The sequence below is a fragment of the Solea solea genome, chromosome 18, assembly GCF_958295425.1.
Source record: "Solea solea chromosome 18, fSolSol10.1, whole genome shotgun sequence".
NCBI lineage: Eukaryota > Metazoa > Chordata > Actinopteri > Pleuronectiformes > Soleidae > Solea > Solea solea.
In genome coordinates, this window is record NC_081151.1 from 5,189,694 (window position 1) to 5,212,205 (window position 22,512).

Sequence of the window (22,512 nt, forward strand, 5' to 3'; positions counted from 1 at the left end):
AGCAAGACCAAATAGAGCCATGGTGAAATAACAAGCACAGGCTATGAGAATATTCCACTTTATCAATCACACTGAAATGCAAATGACACAGAGTCAGCAGTGTCAAAACAGAACCCAGTACTGGGCAACACTATTAACAACACACAGTACAAAAATAACAGGCACAAAGATCAAGACAACTAAATGGGGGCAAAAAAAGAAGCATCTGATTCAATGCAACTGCGCAACACTTGTTCCTTTCAGGCACTTTAGCTTATTATTGTGACACATACAGTATACAAGTTCAGGATATACAGTATTTTGAGTGATGCAAGTTAAGGCAGTTAGGTGATGAGTATGTGTCATTTTTAATTGCCAACGTTCCTCAACACTCTGGCTCTCTTACTGCACCAATTCAAGTATCTCCTCAAGTTTTCTTTGTACCACAAAAATGTCAAAGACGCATGAATACTTAGGTAGTAATGTAGTGTGTATTGTCAGACCGTACCATAAAACCATAAAAAGACCATAGGGTCTGTGAGATGCATAGTTTAACTTCCTCATCATTTATAACAGTTGTTACACATCCCATGCTTTGTGTTATCTGTGAAGAGCTGCCTAGAACTCCCAGGAGTCCATCCACTTCAGACCAGCCATGGCGCTGCCTGGCTCATGTGCCAGCGGACCCGTCATCCCGTAAGAGAGCGGATGGAACAGGTAGAAACTGACAAGGGACAGAACATAGATTACAGTGAAGTCAACAAAGTACCTTTTTTTGATACAATGTACTTTCATAAGAGGGTTGTTTGCGAGATACTCGGCCACTTTGGTGCACTGCCATTTTAAACCTTCAGTGACTGTAATTGTAGCTTCAGCTGACTGAAGTTGTCTTTAGAGAAAGTGATAAATGTTGTTACAGAAAATGTATCTGCTTTCTTGCCAGGACTTAGCTAACAACATTGATACTTCTCTTATGTCACGTCTGCGTATTAAATATGAAGCTACAGTTAGATTAGTGAGGAATAAACACTGGGATATGAGATACATGTTGTATCTTGCTGGTTATGGATCAAATCATCTGTATAATCACAGAAACCTCATTAACTGCAAGAGGCAACACACACACATATATATGTCACTGCATAAGAATGAATCACAGTACAACATTAATACAGTAATTGCTGTACTGATCAGCTCACCTGTAAAGAAAAGTAAACAGAAGTACAATCAGCCCGGTTCTCTGGAGCCAGTCAGAATAAGGTGGACGGAGCAACAACTCAGTGCTTTTTAAGAGGATGTCAAAAGTAATTCCTGTGAGACAGAAAAAGATTATGTCATGTACCATTTTCTCAAAGCCTCAAACACCCTAATGCGACATTTAGGTGAGGTCTATAAACACGTTATTTAGCCAAAGTTTCTTCACAATTTGGATCTTCTAAACCAAGTAAATCAGCTACTAAAGGATCTTGTTCACAAAGCACCAACAAATAACTGCAGTACCGAAGCAAAGTTTCAGTAGACCCTCACTGGATCTTTAAAGAACTTATTTAGAATAAATATGTAGACAAAAATGGTTGATAAGTGTCTTTACTGTATGTAGTTTCTTATATTTCTAATGCATCTTTCCTACACACTCATCATTAACTCGCCCACAGTTTGAAAAACTCTTCTCTGAAAGAAGGAGTGGAATTGTAGGTGAACACAGTGGGATGTGATACCTGTGAGCATGCTGCTGAAGAGCATGGCAGGAAAGTAGTGGTGATAGTAGAGGACACGGCCCATAGCGTAGAAAGGTGCATAATGGAGCAACCAACCAAGCAGAAGCAGTCCTCCTCCTTTCATCAACACGTGAGAGTGCTCTAAAGTGGGGGTACAGAACAAATTATTTTATTTTTACAGCTGATGCATGCTCTGTCAAATCAAAGAAATCACCACTATCAGTGATTGTACCCATTCTTTTTTGGTCCAGGGAGAAACCTCTTTGCAAAGCTATGGATGCCACCGTCACCATGAGGAGATACAACCCCAAACTGGCCAAGTTCATCCACCAGATCACCTGAAAAAGAGTCATTTATTATGAGCTTTTTAATGTGTACTGATTGGGCCGAGAGCAACAGCAGAGAAATGAGAAAATACTTACAGGGTTCCCCAGCAGGTAAACACGATACTCCGTCTCATTCACCCCTGAAAACCTCAAACCCTTCACACACACACAAAAAAAAACAAGAACGTGTCCAAGTTGAAAATGGTCAAGCATTTAATTTCATATTTGCAATATTTTATAGCGTAATCCTTCAGTGTACCTGGTAGTTCATGGGCCAGTGCCAGGGTTTTGAGTTCATTTCATTGTCTTTAGGTTTCAAGCCACTGTTGCCCTAAAAAGACATTTTTTTTCAGAAAATCATTCCTTGTAAAAACGTTTTTTTTAAACACTAATGCTCAATGTTTCTTACTCTGATCATAACAATATGGGACTCCAGTAAGATCTCCAGAAAATGGGGCTTCAGCACAGACAGACTGATGTTTGGCACTGCCAAAACATACAAATGTAAAAGTTAAGTAGCTGCTGGCGAGTATTTGATGATCAATAAAAATATGAAGTTAGAAAGTCTTGAGTTTATTGTACATTTAGGATTGATATGATCTTCAATGTTCCACTGAGAGCTTGGGGTCTCCTTCAAGTAGGGACTGCACGTCACCTCCCCCTGTTCCCAGCCCCTGGGTGGAATCAGAACTTGTCGTACATTACAACTTACACACAAATAATTCACAAAGTCAGAGCAGAGATGACTACTTTTACCACTTTGGAAGAGTCTTGCCAGAGGAGTAAAGCACGCAACCGGTAACTCGGTGCAGAAAGCGGACTTTGCTGCGCAGAACCTTCACCAAATCACCCTTCCGACCTCCACACACCTCCACCTGCCACAGGTCATTACGGTCTCCTGTGGCATTCTATGGAGCGAGCAAAGATTTGTGATATGTTACACTGAACATGGAAGGTCATGGCATCTTGAGCTGCTGTTACGACTCAACAGCATAGATCAGATACAGTGGGTTGTACTCACGGTGCCATAGCCTGTGACTTGGAAGTGTTTTTTTGTCAGAGGGGCTTCATGGAGGTGGCTGTGAAGGTTGCGAGTTGTTCTGAAGAACGCAGAACATGAATCATTTAAATGGAATTAAGCAGATTATTACAATTCTTTGCTTATACACGTACTCTTTGTGCTCCAAACGGATGATGTCACCATGGCGAACCAGATCAGGGGTCCCAGATTGAGCTTGATGAACAATAGAGACACAGACATGAAGTCCCTGTGAAGTTTAACTCGTCTGTATCTCAAATCAACCTCATTTACTCACATTCATTATCAGCTGGTCTGTGAACACGCCACAGGTTGTTGTAGTCTTTATGAAGATAGGCTGTCACCTGAAAAAAGCAAAGGAAACAGTTGATTTATTTAAAATAAATACAATTATTAAAGGTGCATAATTATGTTAGTTAATGTTTAATCCGGACTGACCTGCTGCTGCCTTGCCCCCACTCCCTCTGGGTATAAATGCCAGTGAGAGTGCAAATAGCCTCCAGCAATTCGGAGATTTTTCACAGTAATGGTGGAGCCATAAGAAAGGTCTACATCATAAGAATATTAATACATCATAAGAACCACATGACAATGACACAACCACATTACTTATTTAATAAACACTGCTGCAGCATGATGTTAAATTTGTTTGGCACTCACACTCAGGCATGGATGCGTTGTGCAGGTTGTTACCAATTAGCCGGGACTGAAAAGCGGAACTGAAGAAACCATCTCCCTGTCCACTGGTGAGCGAATACAGTCAGGACACAAATAATTCAGTGGACGTCGTCGCACAAGCCAGTGTGAGGTGAACAGTAATCGCACAGATTCTGCAAAATATCACACTTACCTTTTGTTGAGCACGACAAAATGGACAGCAAATATTGTTACATAGAGAAAGAGTGGAAGAAGAATGAGGCCAACGACCCGCGCTAGGAAGTGCTTCACAATGTCCACCTAGGGCCAGAAAATAATAGTTCAGAGGAGCGACCAAACATCAGACAATATCGGTAAAACATGCTGTTGATTACCAGTGAGAGGCTAAGGTCTCCCAGAAGTCTCCAGAGGTCGAAGACTGTGTTCAGTCCCGCCAGAAGAATGACAAACAGGCCCACAAACTTAACCCCAAATGCACCAGCAAGGTTTGTGCCTGTCAGTAACAGCCACAGCCACCAGGAGGCAGTAAAAGGCCTGAAAGAAACAAGCAGGGGAGAACATATATATACAGTATTGATCAGCTTCCAGTTTCAGGATGACACTGCTTGGGACAGGGCAGCGAAACTAAATGTAAGGACCTGAGGTTGGTGGTCTCCTACCTGTGTGCCAGCTGGTTGAACTTGACCATGCTCAGCACGGCTGCCATGATGAAGAACATGAGTATAGGGTCTAACAGGATGTACTGGGATATGGTGATGCAGCCAGTGTCTGTCAAGACAGGGAAATTGAAGACATAAAATATATAAATATTGGATGTGGCAGAGCATATTTACACTTAAGCAGCTGAAATCAGAGATATATATAACAAAAACTCGTGCTGCATTCAGTGAAATACACAGAGAAATTAAAATAAAAGGTAATGTAATCGGTATAGTCCTGCATAAATATGTAATTATTAATCTATAAGATGATCACTTACCAAATATAAGCAGAGCGGCAGTAATGAGAGCAGCAATGTGAGACTGAGACAAGTCCCGAACTATGAGGTAGGCAAAAATCGGGAGAAAGGAACCTAGCACTGCACAAAACTGTACGGAAAAGGAGCAGACACAGACAGACACATACTTAGATAAGAAAATCTTACTTAAAATAATTCTGATAGTCACAAGTTTATCTTCACATCAAATCTTCATACCCCTCTCATCCCTGCATAGCTGTGGTGTTCATATTTATCCCCTGGCTTTACAAAAGGAAAGGTGCCATCATAGCCGGTCATGTAGCCAGCGAGGCCTATCAGCATCTAGAGAAGAGGACAGGAAATTAATGATAGAGAAGACATTTCCTATCACCAAAGATATGACTGCTGGCTCACTTTTCCAAGAGGTGGATGGACGTCAAAGAAGAAGGTCCTGTTGATGTAGTAGCTTCCCATCTTTCCAAAGTGTGTCTCATCCCAGCTGAAACACCAACATTATTAATTGTTAGGCAATGGGACAGTATGAATGACATGATTTTCCTGACCAATTGTGAAAATATGCTTTAAAATAGTTATTTGATGTTCACAAATACAGACAAATAAGGAACTAATGTCATTAAGGGCTGTTCTATAAACAAATTACACTACACTATGACAATACAATGACTGCGTTAACAAACAGCATGGACTCACCACACATGAGGGGGCTCTGTTATCTTGTAGAGGCGTGTAGAAAAAGACAGACCCACCACCAGCATCAGCAGCACTGCAGCTGAGGGACTCTCAGCTACAGACTCTCTGTTACTGACACGTTCCCTGGCCTCAGACTGAGCTAATGTCCCATTAGAGGACTGGGTGTCATCTTCTGTCAAGTGTCCAGCAACAGGAGGACAGTTTTTGTCCTCGGACACAACAGTCTTTTCCGAGGAGGAAAAGTTTTTCCTGTTTCGTAGTGATGCTGTTTCTCCTGTTGAGTTCCACTGTGTCAAGCGGTCTTGTGTTGCCATTTAGGAAAATAAAACCTGTAACAAACACCCCAGACTCCTCTTCCAGGCCTGGTAAAATCATTTACGTACAGCTAGTTAACATGTAGCTGTACTTAAACGCTAATGTTAACAATAATAAGGTGTTATACCTCTCTTGTTATGATAGCGTCTGTCCCAGATTCCTCCTTCTCAACAGATTGTCAGGCACTATTATAGACATATTGTCGTCAAATTACGAGAATAGCTTTATGAAAACACACTCGTGCTATATCTTAATAAATAGATTAACTAATAAATAGCAGCGACGTCCAAACTTTTTTTCATAAATACACATTAGCAACACTGGTAGCTCCAGTCTACACAACGCGTAGCGACCGACAGGGATTCTGGGAAGTGTAGTCCTGTGTGTTTCTTTAAAAATGGGTTCTGTATTGTTACTCAAACACATTTCCCAGAATCCTTATGGAAAAGCTCGCTGATTCCTGTTAGCCAATTGGAAAAGCAGCTGGAAAACCAAACAACGTCATTGCGACGTTAAAATAGGCCACTAGAGGGAGATGTCGTATAATAAATCGCTTTTCGTGTGCAATACATGAGATTTTTGTGAATATTTCTGAGCTTCAGTCCTGATTTATTTGTATATGACTGGATATATAAACCATCTGATTTCTAAATACAAACACTGTTCGTAGTATATTTGTGTTTTTCTCCTGGTCAATGCCTGCTGCTTCACTCCATCTCAGAAAGAGTGTGCCATTAATCCTAGTACACATGGAACTAGATTACATGTATACGATTTTATACATGAAAAACAAATTAACATAGTACACAGCTGTAACATTTAAGTGCTAGAATAATCCAGTAACACTTTATTTTTATTTAAAATCCTGAATGGTGTCATATAATTGCAAACATAATACTTTTAATAGAGTTCTGATGGTTTCCGTAGTTTTACTATCTGATGATCTGCTTTCACATGTACTATATTTGCACCAAAGTATTATATAACTACATTGAAATACTACTTTTAAATACTATATACTACATTTCATGGCAGAAAATTATTGTGTGAATGTATACAATAAAGTGTTACATGGTTTTCAAAGTAAGAGTCATCGTCAAGGAGATGGTTATTTCTTTTTATGTTTTTATTTTCATGACTGATAGCAATTACAGTCAAGAGGTAAACAAAATTAATGAGCATTATACTGTATTTCCAATGACCACAGCTTTACAGTGAGAAATGTATCTGGAAATGCTTTAATTATATGAACTTTGTCCTAAATGTTAATATTTCTGTTCAGGTTCAGCACAGTAAAGTACAGTAGACAAAAAGAGATTATGAAGCAGTTTGTAGGTTTGTAGATTATGAATATAGGTTAAAGGCATAAATCATCAACTTTAAGTCATCCTCCAAAGATAGAACGAGTTGCTGTTGGGCTTCCATAAGGACACTTTCATTCCTTAAGACAATTAATGCCATCATTTCCTTAAACCTGAATGTGTATGTGACAAAATTCCCAGAACCAAAGCTGATGTTGTCTTTGATACATTCATGACCAAACAATCAAATTTAGAGACTTGTTCACAATATTTAGCCATAACGTTGTGATGTGTTGTTGTTTTTTTTGCATTTCAAAAGCATCGTCTTTGTAACAAAATGTCTGCAATTAGAACAGTGCTGCCACTTCCAAAAATATATTTCATTGTCTGCTCCACAGGGCAGGGTATACACACACACACACACACACACGCACAGTTCCTCTGGTACAGTGTCAGCCACTCTCCTCATACATAAAAAGATATGCTTTAAAAAAAAAAAAGAAGAACATTTTTACAGACACAGATGTATAAATCTACAAAGCTATAATGCCAGAATCTCCTTACACTTTATGTTTTATGACAAACAAAATATTGGTTGTTCTATAATGCATTAAGATAATATGTAACAAACATAATACATAGTACTAGATCTGTACAAAACAAACCTCTCCAACACAGCCTTTTTGTCTAGAGATGCACACGCGGGAGTCGTCGTCTTCTGTGAGGAATGAAACATTATATTTACTTGAGGAGAGATGTTTGTGTTTTTACTTTCTAACTAACGTACCTTATATTTTGAGAAGTTAGGCTTGAATCAATCTTTGATGAGCAACGGTGCATCGTCTTAATTATAAAACAAGTTAATAGTGTTAAAAAGGAACAAAAAATAAAATAAAGTTTTGTTTTCATACTTGGGTCAATCCTACTGCACCTTTTCTTTTCAAACATAGAGCATCATATACATCTATAGTCTTTCCATGTCCCGGTAAAAAAGGTTGAAGATTTGAAAGTAAGAATTCTTCCACTTGCAGCTCGTATTGAATGTTGACGTACAGGGAGTCAGCTGAGGGAGAAGTGCTTTTTTTGCAGAGTTGTGATGTTTTGTCGCCTTTGGCATCCGTTCAGTCCGAGGCCAACGCTAAGGGACGACAACTGAGTGAGACAATATTGCTAAGAGGTTTGACAGTGATGCACAAGCTGCTTTTTTTCTTTCTTTTTTTATGAGTGTCTGATCTCACATGACAAAAGACAAATATTATCTCCCCACGCCGTCTCCGAATCAATTTAGTGAGACAAATAAAACTCGAGGATCCGAGTACGCCCTCTGAAATAGATCACTTTTCTTATACTTTGCAGAGGCCAGTCATGTAGAAGAAATAAATAATACAACAAGAAAAATAGGAACTGACAGAGAAAATAGTGTGGAAAATATATCTGTGTATCAAATTGCCCCGGGCTTACTGAATAAAAAAAAAAAAAATCAGTCCACAAAATCCCTTTAAGGCAAACGGATATCTGGAGAATGCTAAAACTCATGTAATACATTCACTGCATTGTATTCCTGGTCCTCTTGAATGTGTATGACAGGGATCTGTGTGTGTGCCTTTGTATGTTTGTTTGGATGTTTCAGCGTCAGTGTTGGAGGTTTAGTGCCAGGCCCTTGAGGAAGAGGGCAGTAGGGTGTTTAAGGGGGGACCTTTGAGGGAGAGGGAGAGGGAGAGGGAGAAGCCAGCGCTTTCGACAGTCGCCACCTCAGTTTCCCGCCTCCCTGGGCTCAGACTCCGGGATCGCTGGGATGCATTTGTGCGGCTGGGCGGACGCCACGAAGCCCGGCAAACAGGTGCACTTGTACGACCCTTCCGTGTTGGTGCACTGCCCGTTCTGACACAGGGGCACTTTGTCACTGATGTCTTCACACTCGTTTATGTCTGCAGGCAAAAAAAAAAAACAGAAAACAAAAGGAACATGAAGAAGCATTAGTCACCGGGGAGATTTCACAGCTGGAACAGCTGCATGCGTCACATCTGCTGCTGAGTGCTATGAAAGATGGGAGACTGGAAGTGAAATAATGATCAAACTCTGACAGTTCTTTCTCCTCCCGTTATGGTTCAATTAGTAGCTGTTCTGCAACGCTTTCATTAGCAGAGTTTGGAATGCGGAGATCAAAAGGTCAAAAATAATAATAATAGGTCTTATTCAAGAGTTGTTGCCCAATCTTTGTATTAATCGTCAATCAATCAATTGGTTGTTTGTTGTCTGTAGGGCTGCAATGATCAGTAGAATAATAATTATGACTATTTGAATGATCAACTGACTGGTGATTGCTGATTGAGTGTTGTTTTCATAAAAAAAAAAAAATTAAAACAAGCTCCTCTTGAGGTCCAAGAAACACAGATTTTCTAGGCCGAACAACTAAAGGAGTTGCAGCCCTGGACGTCTGTCTGTTGGAAGTGTGAATCAGAGATCTTGTATTCCATTGTATTCACATGTTTGCTTCCGTAGACAATCACATGACGAGTGGGCAAACCCCCCATGTGCAACCTTGTGAAACAACCAAGCTTCACAACAGCAACTCATCAGACTCGGAGAAGAAGTTGTTTGAAATATTGTTTCACCTTGTGAGCAATAAACAAGGGTGTTTTTAATTAGTTCCACAAAAGTTCACGTCTGGAGGCACAATTCCTCATTTTGTGTATCACTAATCAAACAGCGCCGTCACATTTGCACGTCAGCTGAACAGAATCTGAACTGAAATTAACAAAGCACTGGATTATGTTTACTTTTGGCCCCAAAGCGGTTTTTCTTTCCCTCGTCTGATTGTCATTTCACAGCGTTCGGTCTTAAATGAACCTTCTTCTGTTTATGTCATGTTTTGCTGGGGGGGGGGGGGGGGACGTTAACGGTGATATTTATAAGAGGAGGCATGGCACAAGTTGAGCAGCTCCCACATGTTTCCACCGCGTCGGTGTTCAATCACTTTCCTTGGCCGTAGCGCCGATAAGCATGTATGCAGTCGGAATATTGCAAACATAACATTCCACTACAACAAGACAGACTCGCAAAACAAACAAAATGCACTTAAAAGATATCATTTCTCATGGAATACACTGAGTGGCTGAGATTCAAGGCCTCCCTGCTCTTGGCAGCATGTGACCGGACAATTCCAGACCAAAGGCTAACACAAAAGGTTCTGTGGAATACACTGCTTTCATTAGTTTTTCCCATGAAACATAACTTAATGCAAGGTTGTCAAATTCAAAGCATTTCCATGAAATTAATGATCCACTACATGAGGAGTTACCTCACTGAAAATGAATTCAGGACCTGGCTCAAGACAAAGGCTTGAACGTGAAGGGAGAGTTCACAGTGATTTGATTTTTGAAGTGAAGTGACCGACTCTCTATTAGATTTTCGGAAAGGTCTGGACCTTCATACTTGGACAGCAGAGCCTGATACGTGGGTGGCCGGTGTGAACCTACCAATACAGGCCATCTTGTTTAAGTCAAGTTCGTATCCGTCGAAGCAGTCGCAGGTGTAGCCTTCTCGCACGCGAACGCAGCGGCCGTTCTCGCATCCATTCAGGACCCCACACTCCTCCGCTTGGAGACCCTCGAAACCGTTGAAGCGCTCTGAACGGACACAGAAATATGAATGAAGGACACAATGTTATTAGTAATATTTACTATACTCCACAGGGGGGGGGGGTTAGATGTCATGATACTGTAGCTAGCTAGAAAGCTAGTTAGCAAGTTAGCTAGATAGATGATTTACACAATATTTTATACGACGTACATGTACATTATGTACCTGCCCTCAAGCTGAGGAGAGCGTATACTGATGCAAACACTGGTTTCACATTTGTTATATATAATTAGCATTTTGCCTCTAGCTTATTGCTATTAAAGGGTTTGACTGCACTGGACATAATGATGGTCACTGGCTGGAGCTGATAGTTTGCTTGCATTTTACTGACAAAATGTTTTAATTTTGTGGCGGCACGTTGGCGTATTGGTAAGCACTGGTAGTGGTTAGCACTGTTGCCTCACAGCAAGAAGGTGCTGGGTTTGATTCCTGGTCTGGGACCTCCCTGTGTCTGAGTGGGCTTCCTCCGACCTTTCCTTTTCCTTTAAATCTCCATTCTTTCTATATTACGTTGGTAAATTTTGTCTTATTTAGGGAGCGCTTCATTGACCTTGCGTGACTGGGATTAAAATACAATTGTGCAGCCCTACTGGACATCCAAGTTTATTTTTTAATAAAATAATCTACTCCTAAAATGTCATTTTGGATGCTTCTTGTGGTTTTCAGGCAAAACTGGTCCAACTGTCTGTAGCCATCTCGCTTTACTAGCGCTATGAAGTTGTTGCCTCCATCCCTCGTGACATAAAATGCACGTCACTCCTTGTGTGCAACGTGGAATGCCTCCACTTTATTGAGACACAGAGAATCGTGAGGAGCTGATGGGCTTAACCGGCATTGTGTGAACTCGTATAACATTTATTTATATTTAAAGGATAAGAATATGCAAGAAACCACCAGATACCCACCAGGATAAGAATCCACTGGCCGTGGCTGTGGGTCCTCTGGTCGCGTGATGGGAACCCGGACAGGAGGCTGCTGGACGCTGTAGTCATTGTCATTGAAGAGCGGAACGCTTTCAGGAATGTCATAGTTTCCTGTGCGGCTGCCATAGATGTCCCAGTATGGAGGAGGGAAAGACTCATCAGGCCCCTCAGGACCGTACTCATACCCTTGATGCTCCCGCAGACTGTCTGAACCCCCTCTCCGTGGCAGGTTGCACATGACTGCATAGTCCTCTGGACACAACGGGATAATCACAACATTGATGGGTCAATACAAAGACAATTATGAAAAAAAAACAAAAAAAAACAGAATCAGCTCTGTGTATGTGCATACTGCTTCCCACCAGAGTCTCTTCTGGGACAGAAGGCACACTGTCCACTCCAGGCGACTCCGTACAGGCAGCAGCACTCAGTGTATGTAGTTCTGCGTCCCAGAAGAGGTTCTGCACACACATTGTCTCCCTCCAGGCGCTGCCAGCAAATATCCATGTGCACATCGTGATCGGGCTCAAGAGTGTCTTGGAGACAGAACGAGAGGGGATTCAAGAAGCTGAGTTATATATATGTATAAAAAACAAAAATGCTGAATTGCTTTGTTTGTTTTTAACTAAAGATAATTTGTGTGTGTGTGTGAGTGATTTGTGTCACACCTTCTGTGGCGTTGACGCTAATGCATCGCCGCCGCGTGCTGTCCAACACTAAAGGCGGGCTGCAGAAGCAGTTGAACGACCCGGCTGTGTTCACACAGGCTCCGTTCTCACAGGTATTCTCGAATTTACACTCATCGTAGTCTGTAATTATGTGGAGAGGCACACCATCGGTAACAGATCGTGACATTTGTAATACATTATTACACACACACACAATACTGGATGCACGGAGCACAGTTAATCTGTTATTGTATTAAAAATAAACCATTCACAGTTGCTGTTTCGGTAACACTTTAGACACTAGGGAACACATATTCACCATTAATTAGTTGCTTATTAGCATGCAAATTAGTAACATATTGGCTCTTATTTTGTCATTATTAAGTACTATTCTTCTGATACTACCACCTTATAAAGTCCATACTAAGCAAAGCATATTGAGATCGTAAGTCATATACAACAACTTCCTTCCTTACTTCTAATAAGCAATAATTCTATTATTGAATCTATCAATCGATCTATTTATTGAGGGAAAACTCTTAGTTAATGGCTTACTGGTCGTATAATGAGGCCATGCAGAATAAGGCATTAATAAGTACTTAATAATGACTAATTATGAGCCAATAAGTTACTTATTTGTATGCTAATAAGCAACTAATTAACGGTGAATATGTGTTCCCTAATCTAAAGTGTTACCGCCGTTTCTTACCCACACACTCGAGCCGGATGTTGTCATAGTAGAAGCCAGAGCGACAGTAGCAGGTGTAAGTGGAGAAGAGATTCGAGCACTTCCCGTTCTTACAAATGTCTGATCCAAACATCTCACACTCGTTTGCATCTGGGGGGGCGGGGACGGGGGGGACAGAGACAGAAGACTCACATTAGTTGTGAAAGAGAAACAACTCTGCTACAAAAACTCTGGCACCCTTCCTGCAATGTCATTCATTACACGTACAAGAAGCTGCCACACACTAATTACAGTTATTAGTGAGGTATGCAGGTGTCTCATTAGGCTTTGGCCTTGTAAAAATGGTGAGTCTGGCTCCAAAAGTAACTGACATTGCAGTTATAAGTATATAGTATATATATAATACACGTCTATGAAAGTGACAGTACCTATGTAAGGGTGCTGTCCGCCCAGAATCTGTGTGGAGGAGACAGAAACCGGCAACAGTCCACTGCCATGAGGGCACAACTGGTTATAATCATCTGGAAAACAGGAAATTGCAGCATTAGTGAAATCCAAAAATTCATTATAATAGAATAAAAAAAGCCCAAAGGTCTCTTCACAGTATGAGCGTACCTTTTCCTGGAACAGGGCAGCCATGAATCTCACAGTTGTCCCCCCAGCCGGCCCCCACCGTGCAGCAGCACTCCTGCTTGGTGGTGTTGTGCGACAGGACGTTGTCGCAGAAGTTGGCGTCGTTCAAGTTGTAGTAGCACTCCTTCCTCTCCTCGCCTGAGGCGGCGAACGGCGGAACCATGGCGGGATGTTTCAGGTCAGCGTCTGCGGTGGATACAGAAAGTATTTCAGCTCGGGGAGGTCAGTGCTCAAAGGTCATGGGGTTAACGACAGCAAAGGTGGTTCAAGAGATGCTACATTCAGATGACAAGGGTTAGAGTTAGTGACTGCAGTCTCAAATGGCACGCATGTCCACAAATACCACTTTGCATGTGTCATTAACACCATCAACTAGTAATCTAGTAATCGATTAATCGATTACTAAACGAATCGACAACTATTTTGATAATCGATTAATCTGTTTGAAGCTTTTTTTGATGATTAAAACAATATTTCTGATTGTTTAAGAGTATTTTCTTAATTTCTTTGCTCTGGATAAGAAAGAAATCATTAAACGTTAATCATTTTGGTTTGTGGACAAAACAAGACATTTGAGAACATCATCATTTCCAGGTTTGACGAACACCGATCATCATTTTTCAAGGTTTTCTGATATTTTATGGACGATTAATCGAGAAAATAATCGACAGATTAATCGATTATGAAAATAATCGTTAGTTGCAGCTCTACCGTCGACAGAAAATAACATATTTTTTGAGACTGCTCATTATTAAAGTGGGAGATATGTAAGATAAGATCAGAAATTCAGAAACAGAAGCTGTCGTAGCAAATTTGTTAGCCAGATTTAACTCTAGAGTTAAATCAAATGTTCTTATTTATGTCACATGGCTGAATTCCGGCTACATATCTGATCTAGGACCACATACTGAAGTGACACAGATCTGCATGTAGCCTGTACAGTCACATACTGTAGACCTTGTTCATATCTGGTATTAACATCCGTCGCCTGTGATCTGATCGCATGTTGAAGATCGACTGATCCCACCTGGTATTAAAGCAAAAGAAACTGTGTGATGATCGGGGTTAATACTGAACATATGAGCGCCAGAGTATAATGCTCAGGAATGTGTCCACAGGCCAACTCAAACCACCTCTGAATGTGGTTTTTAGAATCGGATCTGAGGACACATTGTGTTTGAACGGGGTCACATCATCACACATCCATCAGCGTGTCCTCATGCCTCCAGCAGGTAGCGCATTGCCCACGCCTGCCCACTGCTGAGCCTGCTCATTTGTCCAAAGGCAGGGGCTCAGGCATTTTACCCTTAAGCTGGCGGCTTAGCCAAATGGAAACACTGGCATGTGAGTCAACACACCATTCACTCTCACATGATTGATTAACACACGTCAAAAGCAAACAGTGGAATGTGGCAAAAAGGTACACAAAGGCATAGCTGGGGTTTAGTGCCCAGGCAGGAGAAAAAACATCCCCGCTGAGGGCGCGCCGCTCCGATAATGTAAATACACCCAATTTGTGCACACGTACGCCCATCGAACTGGACATGCGATGCTATTTCCATGACAGTTCTGTGATTTAGAAATTGCAGTAATGTGCATATCTAACATGTGCACTTAGGATCGATGTAGGACTGAAGAGCGCAGTGTGTCTTTAGTGCTTAATGCCAATAGCTACACCTTATCCTTGTTTGTCTTGGTGGGGAAATGGGGATACAGTAACAGCCTTCGGGCATTTGCTTGGTTCCACTGGAGGAGTTACTCCATCAATTGTCCAAGGGATTAGGCTAATACGAATTTTTGTAGGCAACCCACCCAACCATAATTCGAGCTTAAAAAATAAATGGAAACAGCCAGGTCAAAAGATACTCTAAGAGACATGGAACAGTTTATGTCCACCTCGTCACCCTTGTTGTTTGGATAATGAGAGACGGCTCATTAGAACAGGGAAAACTCCGTCTCCCAGTGATGGGACGGAGAATTAAGTCCTGTGAGTCACTGTGAGCGCTGGTCCTGCTCTATTACCCAGAGAGCGGCACTGGCTGGTGAAGGGATCAAATTCCTCATTGTCGTTGGGGCAGATGCACAGGAAGCTGCCGTCGGCGTTCTCACACAGGGCCTCACCGCACAGCGCCAAGCTCATCTCGCACTCGTTCATGTCTGAGAAAGACGGGAGAGGTGGACGCAAAGGTCAGTGAAAGAGCAGGAACAGCAAAGGCATGAAATAACCATATTGTGTCATCGCAAAAAGTAGTAGAAAGCCAATTGTAGACATTTATTGACTTGAGTATTGTTTCATGTATATTGTAAAATCTATCAAATGAGAATGAGTCAAACTTTCTTCTCTAACTGCCCTCGTTATGATAAATTGGGACAACCGACAACTCAATGTTAATCCTGAACTATTCTGGTGCACTGATGATGACAGAGTGGAATGGATGTTTAAATCACATGCATGTGCAGTAAGTTGTGTCTAAAGCCTGGAAAAAAAAACCCCTCAGGAAGTTTAATATTACGTGTAATTAACGTTCTGCTGTGGCTTACTGGTGTGTATTTCTAAATAATGGTGTCCTGTAAGCCCATTTGGGCTTATTCTCTATACAAATTAAAATAAACCAATAGAAAAATCTATCAATTATTCAAAGTCGGTCAATCCGCAGTAAAAATGGCCATTAAGTATTAAACGAAAAGATTTTTTTTTGATCTACCAAAACCACTACTTACTTGGATGGATAGTTTCCTAAAGTGGTAACAATAAACTGGACATACACTGTGCAATTTTCAGATTATTTTGAGCTGATTTTTCCACCCGTGCGACTATTTTTGGGATTTCGCGTGTCATGCATCGTGTAGCATGCACGGATTAACCCACCCCCCCTTATAATTTTGGTCGCCCCGCCCCCATAAGGTCACCACATCCGAGCATGGGACCGCATAGCGTGCGCACGTAACTCATCGCGTGCGATATAGTCGTCGGAGGTTTACAATATTCCCAGCTTTGACATACAGTAAATAATCCTGAGCTTATCTGCTCATCAATCAATCAACATTTGTCGCTGTTGTATTGTATGCGACTCAACTGGATTAAATGTTGTAACTCAATATTCCGTCTTTTTGGACAACAGTATTGTTGTGTTGCCAACAGGCGACTTCAGGCTTTTGGCCACACAGACAACACTGGTCCTTTTTAGCTCTTGGCTGTTGAATATTTATTGAAGAGCAGTCACACACCGACACATCTGGTCAAATCTCCGGGCGGGTTGGTGTAGCCTTGGTAACACTGGCAGTGGAAGGAGCCATCTGTGTTCTCGCAGAAGCCGTGGGTCCCACAGATGGTTTCGTTGACGCACTCATCAATATCTGCGAGGCCGGAGAGGAGAGGAGGAGAGGAGGAGAGGAGGAGAGGAGGAGAGGAGGAGAGAGGAGCAGCGTCAACATTTACAGTGTCACTCTGAACAATACACTCCAAACTGGCTCAGTAAACACAAGCGCTGCTTGTCCGAAATAAACACGGCGACCTTACAATAACAACAGAAATCATCCCCGTCAAAACATGTTGGGACACACTGTGCACTGATTACACAATCCATTAAGAGGCTTTTCAAACTGTGCTGTTTGTCAATGAATTCGCCGAGAGACGCCAAAGGAGCGTTCCTGGGTGAAGAGGCGAGGACGTGTGCAAAAGGTACGACGCGCAGGAGTTGAACGAGACGCTTCCGGTTAGCTGAGGTTTGTCATGCAGTGGTTTTTGGCAGGAAGTGCTTTCCGACTCAAAATGTTAAAAATGTGTTTGGCCTCGGCCGTAGGTGTCCGTAAAAAGTGAAAGGGGTCCCTATGAAAAGAGTAAGACTTGATTTTAGGCCCAAAAGGGAAGTTAGCGGCGTAATTACATCTGGCAGGTGGCAGCCCATAGTAGTTCCTTCTTTACATGGTAATAAATCATAAAGCAAGTTGAAGAGAGAGGGAGAGAGAGAGACGCCGGACCATGAAGCGGCGCTGCTGATTCTCCACCTCTCTCCTGACTGAAGGCAACATTTGTTAGCAATTTCTGACATACATGTTTTTGTATTTCTTGGCATGTGAAGTACAGACGAAAAAAGGCCAAAGAGTGAAGGGCAAGTCTGATTATAATTATTCAAAAAACAGTTGCATGGAATTGCCCTCTGGTCAGTTGCTTTTGGTACCCGTTGGTGTTTTTTGGACACGTCGCTGTCTCGGACCTTGCCTCTCCCCGCTCACCTGCTCACCTGTTCTCCATCACGTCATTGGCTCTCTCCTGTACACACCGCTCTGTTTCCACTCGCTCGCTGCCAGATTGTCTTTGTGCCATGTGCGTTAGCTTTCCATGACTTTGTTCTTTGCCTCCCTCCCTTTCTATCCTGATCAAGTTTTTGGACCTTGCCTTGTCTTTTTGAATTTGGCTGATCCCGATCCCTTTGTCCTTCCATTTGACTGTATACGTTTTTATTTTTATTCAATTCTTTTAACATCTACCTCATCGAGCTCTTGGGTCTATCTTCTGAAAAGACGCGGCGAGTTACTACGGCATAACTAATGTTTTTTTAGGATTCCCCGAATTGTATATTTTAGTGAATGTTTACTCGTTCTAAATAATAAACAGACCGAAGACAAAATGGCCCATTCATCTGTTTCAAACACAATACAAATGTATGAAAATGTATGATGTATGTCTTAAATTGCTAATGTTCAACAGTTCAATTTTATCCCTTTACGTTTAGACAATGAAAATAAAGTCATTAAAAAGAAGTCAGACTCAAACTGGAGTCGCTGCTTGCATATTTTTGTAAGTCATTAAGTCTGGAGTATAACAACCCATCATCCGATACGCACGGCGCTGATGACACGCCGGTCTGTTTTGTGCTAAACACGATCTGATTGTTGAGTTTTTCATTTCATAACAACCCCCGCCGTTCAGACTTTCCACGACTGCTGACTCACTGCGAGTTTTAGAAAAACGTGGAAAAATGCTGATAATTACAACAACAAACCCAATTGAATATTTGAATGACAAAATCCTAGGGTACCTCAGAGGTTTCAAAACAAAGTGACGCAGTACCATTCATCGCTTTAATTTTCCCCTCACTCAAAAACGTTGCTGTAAAAAACAAAAAAGGGAAAGGAAAGGAAAGAACAAGGCCATAGAGACCACAATCTATTGGGTTCGAACAGAGCACTTGGCCACCGTCCCGTCTCTCCCTCCGACTCGGAGAACTTTCTCAGGCTTGCTGAGAGGAGATAGTCCTCTGTCAGTGTTCCTGTCCTGACTTGGCCACTGCTCTACAAATGCCTCAGGGGTCAAAGATGAGGACTCCCACAAGCTAATAAAACTGCTGGGACAAAAATTGCCCTTGTTGTTTTGTGCAGAAAATGCCTAAAAGGGGCCAAAATTGCCCGAATAGACGAACAGTGGGCTCGTATGGCAGCGGGATAACCGAGGGGAGTGCGCGCTGGAAACCACCGAGCTGTCGGACGAGCATTTTTGCAGCTGAGACGTGAGATGGTGAGATAAGTGCAGAAGCAGCGCATTCTTTTATCCTCTCATGTGTGACATCACGTCATTGAAAATACACACATTCCAAACAACATGTTGTTTTGCCGAGTAAAGTGAAGGGGGGCGCTGTTGTCTGCGTTCGAGTGCAGTCGGGAATGTTGGAATGGCAGCGAGCGCCAGCTGTGAAGTCTGGGGAAGAAGGTGACGAAAGCTCGCCGCTTAATATATGAAACAATCGATGTCTGCGAGCCGTTTCTTCATTCATGTGTAACGTGGAACAAAATCTGTTTGCAAAACACATGTTGTGATGAGACGCAATCAAAGAATCAAAGTATCGTCCCGGGGAGGAATGAGCGCATCCAGACCAAGACTATTTTAAATGGCCTTCGTTTCTTTGCGGGGAGTTGACTATCCCGATGGTGTTTGAGTGGCAGCGTTTCATGAGCGACGCTACTCGATCCGAGTCCGCTCGCTCGTCACAGCGCTGATGGTTTGTGGGGGGAAAAGACGGATAACACAGGATGAGATAACTCCTTTAAGAGCTTGTCTTACACCAGCAGGACATGGGATTGCCTCTCTTAGTCTTTCCATGCAGTCATCGCTTACATTAGGTCACATGCAGAGCTGTGAAGTGCCAACGGGGGGAAGAGCTGAGGCACTTAAGAGGGACGAGGTGAAGAAGGGGGGACCCAGGCTTGGTGTTGTGACCCAAGATGACCTGATTCCTGGATCCGGTGATGCAGGAGTTGGGGATGGTGGAGGGGTTAAATGTGGGTCTCTGTGCCATGAATATATCAGGAATCACCAAAGCACGACACACACTTCTCACATGATCCGTCACCCCAACTCAGCGGTTCAGACGATATACTGTTTTAATAATTCTCATCATGTGTGTGTGAGGTGAGTAGAGCTGAAACGATTGATCGATTAATAATCGATTACTAAATGAATCGACAACTATTTTGATAATCGATTCGTTGTTTTGAAGCTTTTTTCATGATTAACACAAGATTTCCGATTGTTTAAGCTTCTTAAATGTGAGTATTTTCTTCATTTCTTTGCTCCGGAGAACAAAGAAATCATTAAAAAGTGAATCATTTTGGTTTGTGAACAAAACAGGACATTTGAGAACATCATTATTTCCAGGTTTGACGAACACCAATCAACATTTTTCAAGGTTCTCTGATATTTTATGGACCAAACGGTTAATCGAGAAAATAATCGTTAGTTGCAGCTCTAGAGGTCAGTGCACGTGTGTGTGTGTGGGGGGGATTGGCTTAAGAAGAAATAAAAGAACCTCCTCTCCGCGACTGTAGGACGAGTCAAAGGCGTTTGCTTTCAGTGAGACATATTTTTGTGCTTTAGCTGATGTTCTATAGAACCACAGTCTGCCCTGGATTAAGTACAATGTCAACCTGTCACGCTGTGTGTGTGTGTGCACTTGTAGGAAAAAGCATCATCATATATCACACACACACACACACACACACACACACACACACGGTAAAGTCTTTAGATTTTTGGCAAGAGTGTGATCGCAGGCAATTTCCTCCCTTGGGGCAAATCTTATTAAAGACATAGTCATAGCTTGAGGAAATTTATCAGCACTATTTTTGACTTGCAGCTAAAAACAATGACCTGGGAACAGGACACTTCTATCCTTTGTATAGTATCATGGCAAAGTTGAGCGCCGTCGCTGTCTGACGTGCTGCTCCGGGAAAACAAAACGTGTTTTTCCCCTTTTGTGTCACGGCCTCTAAATCTAAATGAGTGCCGCGCGCGCGGTGCCAAAGACAACCGCTGCCCATTGAAGGCCGGTGAGTAAAAATAAAACAACGCCCCTCCACAGAAACGGCAAATTACAGTGTCTGGCCTCTTCTTAAATATTTGATGATTTTAACAAGCAGACAAAAATGGCCCCAGAGTAATTGAGTTCCCCTCCCCGGACTTTTATTGGGGTGACGGCAACATCTCCCGCAACTTCCCCATCGCGAGGTGGAACAAGCCACTATTGTGTGCAGTGTCGGGGCTTCTGTGGGTGAGAGGACTTGGCTCTCGAACGGGGGCAGTGAGTCAGTGGCGCGCTGTGTGTGTATCTGTTTGTAGGGTCTAGTGAAAACACAAACAGCCAGTGGCGTCGCACCACGGCAACAGATGCGGTCAAAACCTCCGCAACCAACTAACCAGAAAACGAGCGGCCATTATTTTAGTACATCTACAGATTCCATCACGCTCCGCGGGAAATATCACGGAAAAGGTAACATATAGCACATCAGTGGCAAGTCTTTGGCCCCTAATGCTGTTCAGGGACGTATATTTCAGTAACACACTGATATACAAACTGTTTGACTGTGAAGGAGCGGAGGGGAACAGCTGCTTTCAATCGGCCCTTATCACACTGCAGGCCCTCGCACACTTCACTTAATGCCAGACAGACAACATCATAAAGTGCTGCGAGGAGGCAGCCACACGTAGCCTGGATCAGGGGGGGTTTGATGGAGAGTGGAGGACGTCCAATCTGTCACTGATCTGTGCTGCTGTGGCGGCGGCGGCGCGCTAGCCCCTGATCTCCATCTGTTAATATTCCAACGAAAACTCTGAGAGCTGCACCGTACACTGAGTGCATGTGTACGAGCGTTACAGTTCCTGGTTCCTCTGCTCGAAACACAAACACACACACACACACACAGACAATCGCCCACAGCTTCCAGCTCCAGTCCAACAAATCATTCCAATGTGATGCTCTCAGACTGCTTCTCCCCCCCCCCTCCCCCCTCTGCCTGTCACTCTCTGATGACTGTTTGGATCACGTCTTAATAAGAAGAAAAATATTTGGCTTCTTGTTTTCGTCTCCCATGAACCAAGCTTGTTGTTTTACGGCGCTATAACAGCAACAACGACGAGCAACAGCAAATAAAGAACAACGTTTCGGGGGCAACAAACCGTAACAATACCTCCGGTCCAAGGTGCCGTACACTGCCAGTAAACACACAGTGAGCTCCATGTATTCTAGGGGCCGTGGAGATGTGTCTGTTGTTGCTGGCCTGTTGTCGGTCCAGATGTAGTAAAAGTAACAGACCCGGCCAGTCAACCTGTGTGACTGCGCTCCTCCATGGGGAGCACAAAGAGGCGGGGGGACCATATCAGCGCGCCTGCCAATCTCTTCCCCACTCAAAAGGTGAACAGCCGCGATCGGGTTCCACCCTTTGGCAGAGACACAGGGTTTCCTCCGTGCGCTCTGTTGTCGGGAGAATGAGACCACTATCGGCTGCTTCGGTGAGAGCGCCCTGCCTTTTTTTTTTGTCTAAAGTGCCCCAATTTCAGGGGCCACTTCTCCTCATCTCCTCTGTGATCTCTGGTGTAGGAGGATTACGAGCACCCGATATCTTCGGGAATCACATTGGCCTCTTTGTGTCTGCGTGCCAAACAGATGCCACGGAGAAAG

The 22,512-nt window shown here is 42.8% G+C and overlaps 2 protein-coding genes across 3 annotated transcripts in view; both read right to left on the reverse strand.

Moving 5' to 3' along the window:
- Nucleotides 1-42: 42 nt before the first annotated feature.
- Nucleotides 43-5,992, reverse strand: pomt2 (protein-O-mannosyltransferase 2). 2 transcript variants are annotated; one of them, XM_058615819.1, is made up of 22 exons: nucleotides 5,831-5,992; nucleotides 5,389-5,750; nucleotides 5,092-5,176; nucleotides 4,915-5,019; nucleotides 4,699-4,807; nucleotides 4,379-4,487; nucleotides 4,094-4,253; nucleotides 3,913-4,019; nucleotides 3,723-3,805; nucleotides 3,501-3,610; nucleotides 3,340-3,406; nucleotides 3,197-3,257; nucleotides 3,045-3,123; nucleotides 2,780-2,931; nucleotides 2,606-2,697; nucleotides 2,433-2,509; nucleotides 2,283-2,354; nucleotides 2,120-2,179; nucleotides 1,930-2,035; nucleotides 1,698-1,838; nucleotides 1,179-1,290; nucleotides 43-703 (listed from the first exon to the last, which is right to left on the reverse strand). In XM_058615819.1, the coding sequence occupies exons 2-22, from the start codon at nucleotides 5,700-5,702 to the stop codon at nucleotides 598-600; spliced, it is 2,307 nt and encodes a 768-aa protein (XP_058471802.1). In that variant the 5' UTR covers nucleotides 5,703-5,750; nucleotides 5,831-5,992; the 3' UTR covers nucleotides 43-597. The 2 variants fall into 2 exon arrangements, with proteins under 2 accessions (XP_058471802.1, XP_058471801.1); XM_058615818.1 differs by having other exon boundaries at nucleotides 5,389-5,992.
- Nucleotides 5,993-6,808: 816 nt separating this feature from the next.
- The window catches only part of LOC131444517 (latent-transforming growth factor beta-binding protein 2-like), an 88,037-nt gene continuing 72,333 nt past the window's right edge, over nucleotides 6,809-22,512 (reverse strand). The window contains exons 31-40 of the mRNA XM_058614900.1: nucleotides 16,787-16,915; nucleotides 15,581-15,715; nucleotides 13,541-13,744; nucleotides 13,354-13,446; nucleotides 12,947-13,075; nucleotides 12,238-12,378; nucleotides 11,932-12,105; nucleotides 11,552-11,821; nucleotides 10,484-10,633; nucleotides 6,809-8,932 (exon numbers count right to left, since the gene is read on the reverse strand). Coding sequence (XP_058470883.1) covers nucleotides 8,757-8,932; nucleotides 10,484-10,633; nucleotides 11,552-11,821; nucleotides 11,932-12,105; nucleotides 12,238-12,378; nucleotides 12,947-13,075; nucleotides 13,354-13,446; nucleotides 13,541-13,744; nucleotides 15,581-15,715; nucleotides 16,787-16,915 — 1,601 coding nt within the window. The 3' untranslated portion in view covers nucleotides 6,809-8,756. The remainder of the gene's footprint in view (nucleotides 8,933-10,483; nucleotides 10,634-11,551; nucleotides 11,822-11,931; nucleotides 12,106-12,237; nucleotides 12,379-12,946; nucleotides 13,076-13,353; nucleotides 13,447-13,540; nucleotides 13,745-15,580; nucleotides 15,716-16,786; nucleotides 16,916-22,512) is intronic.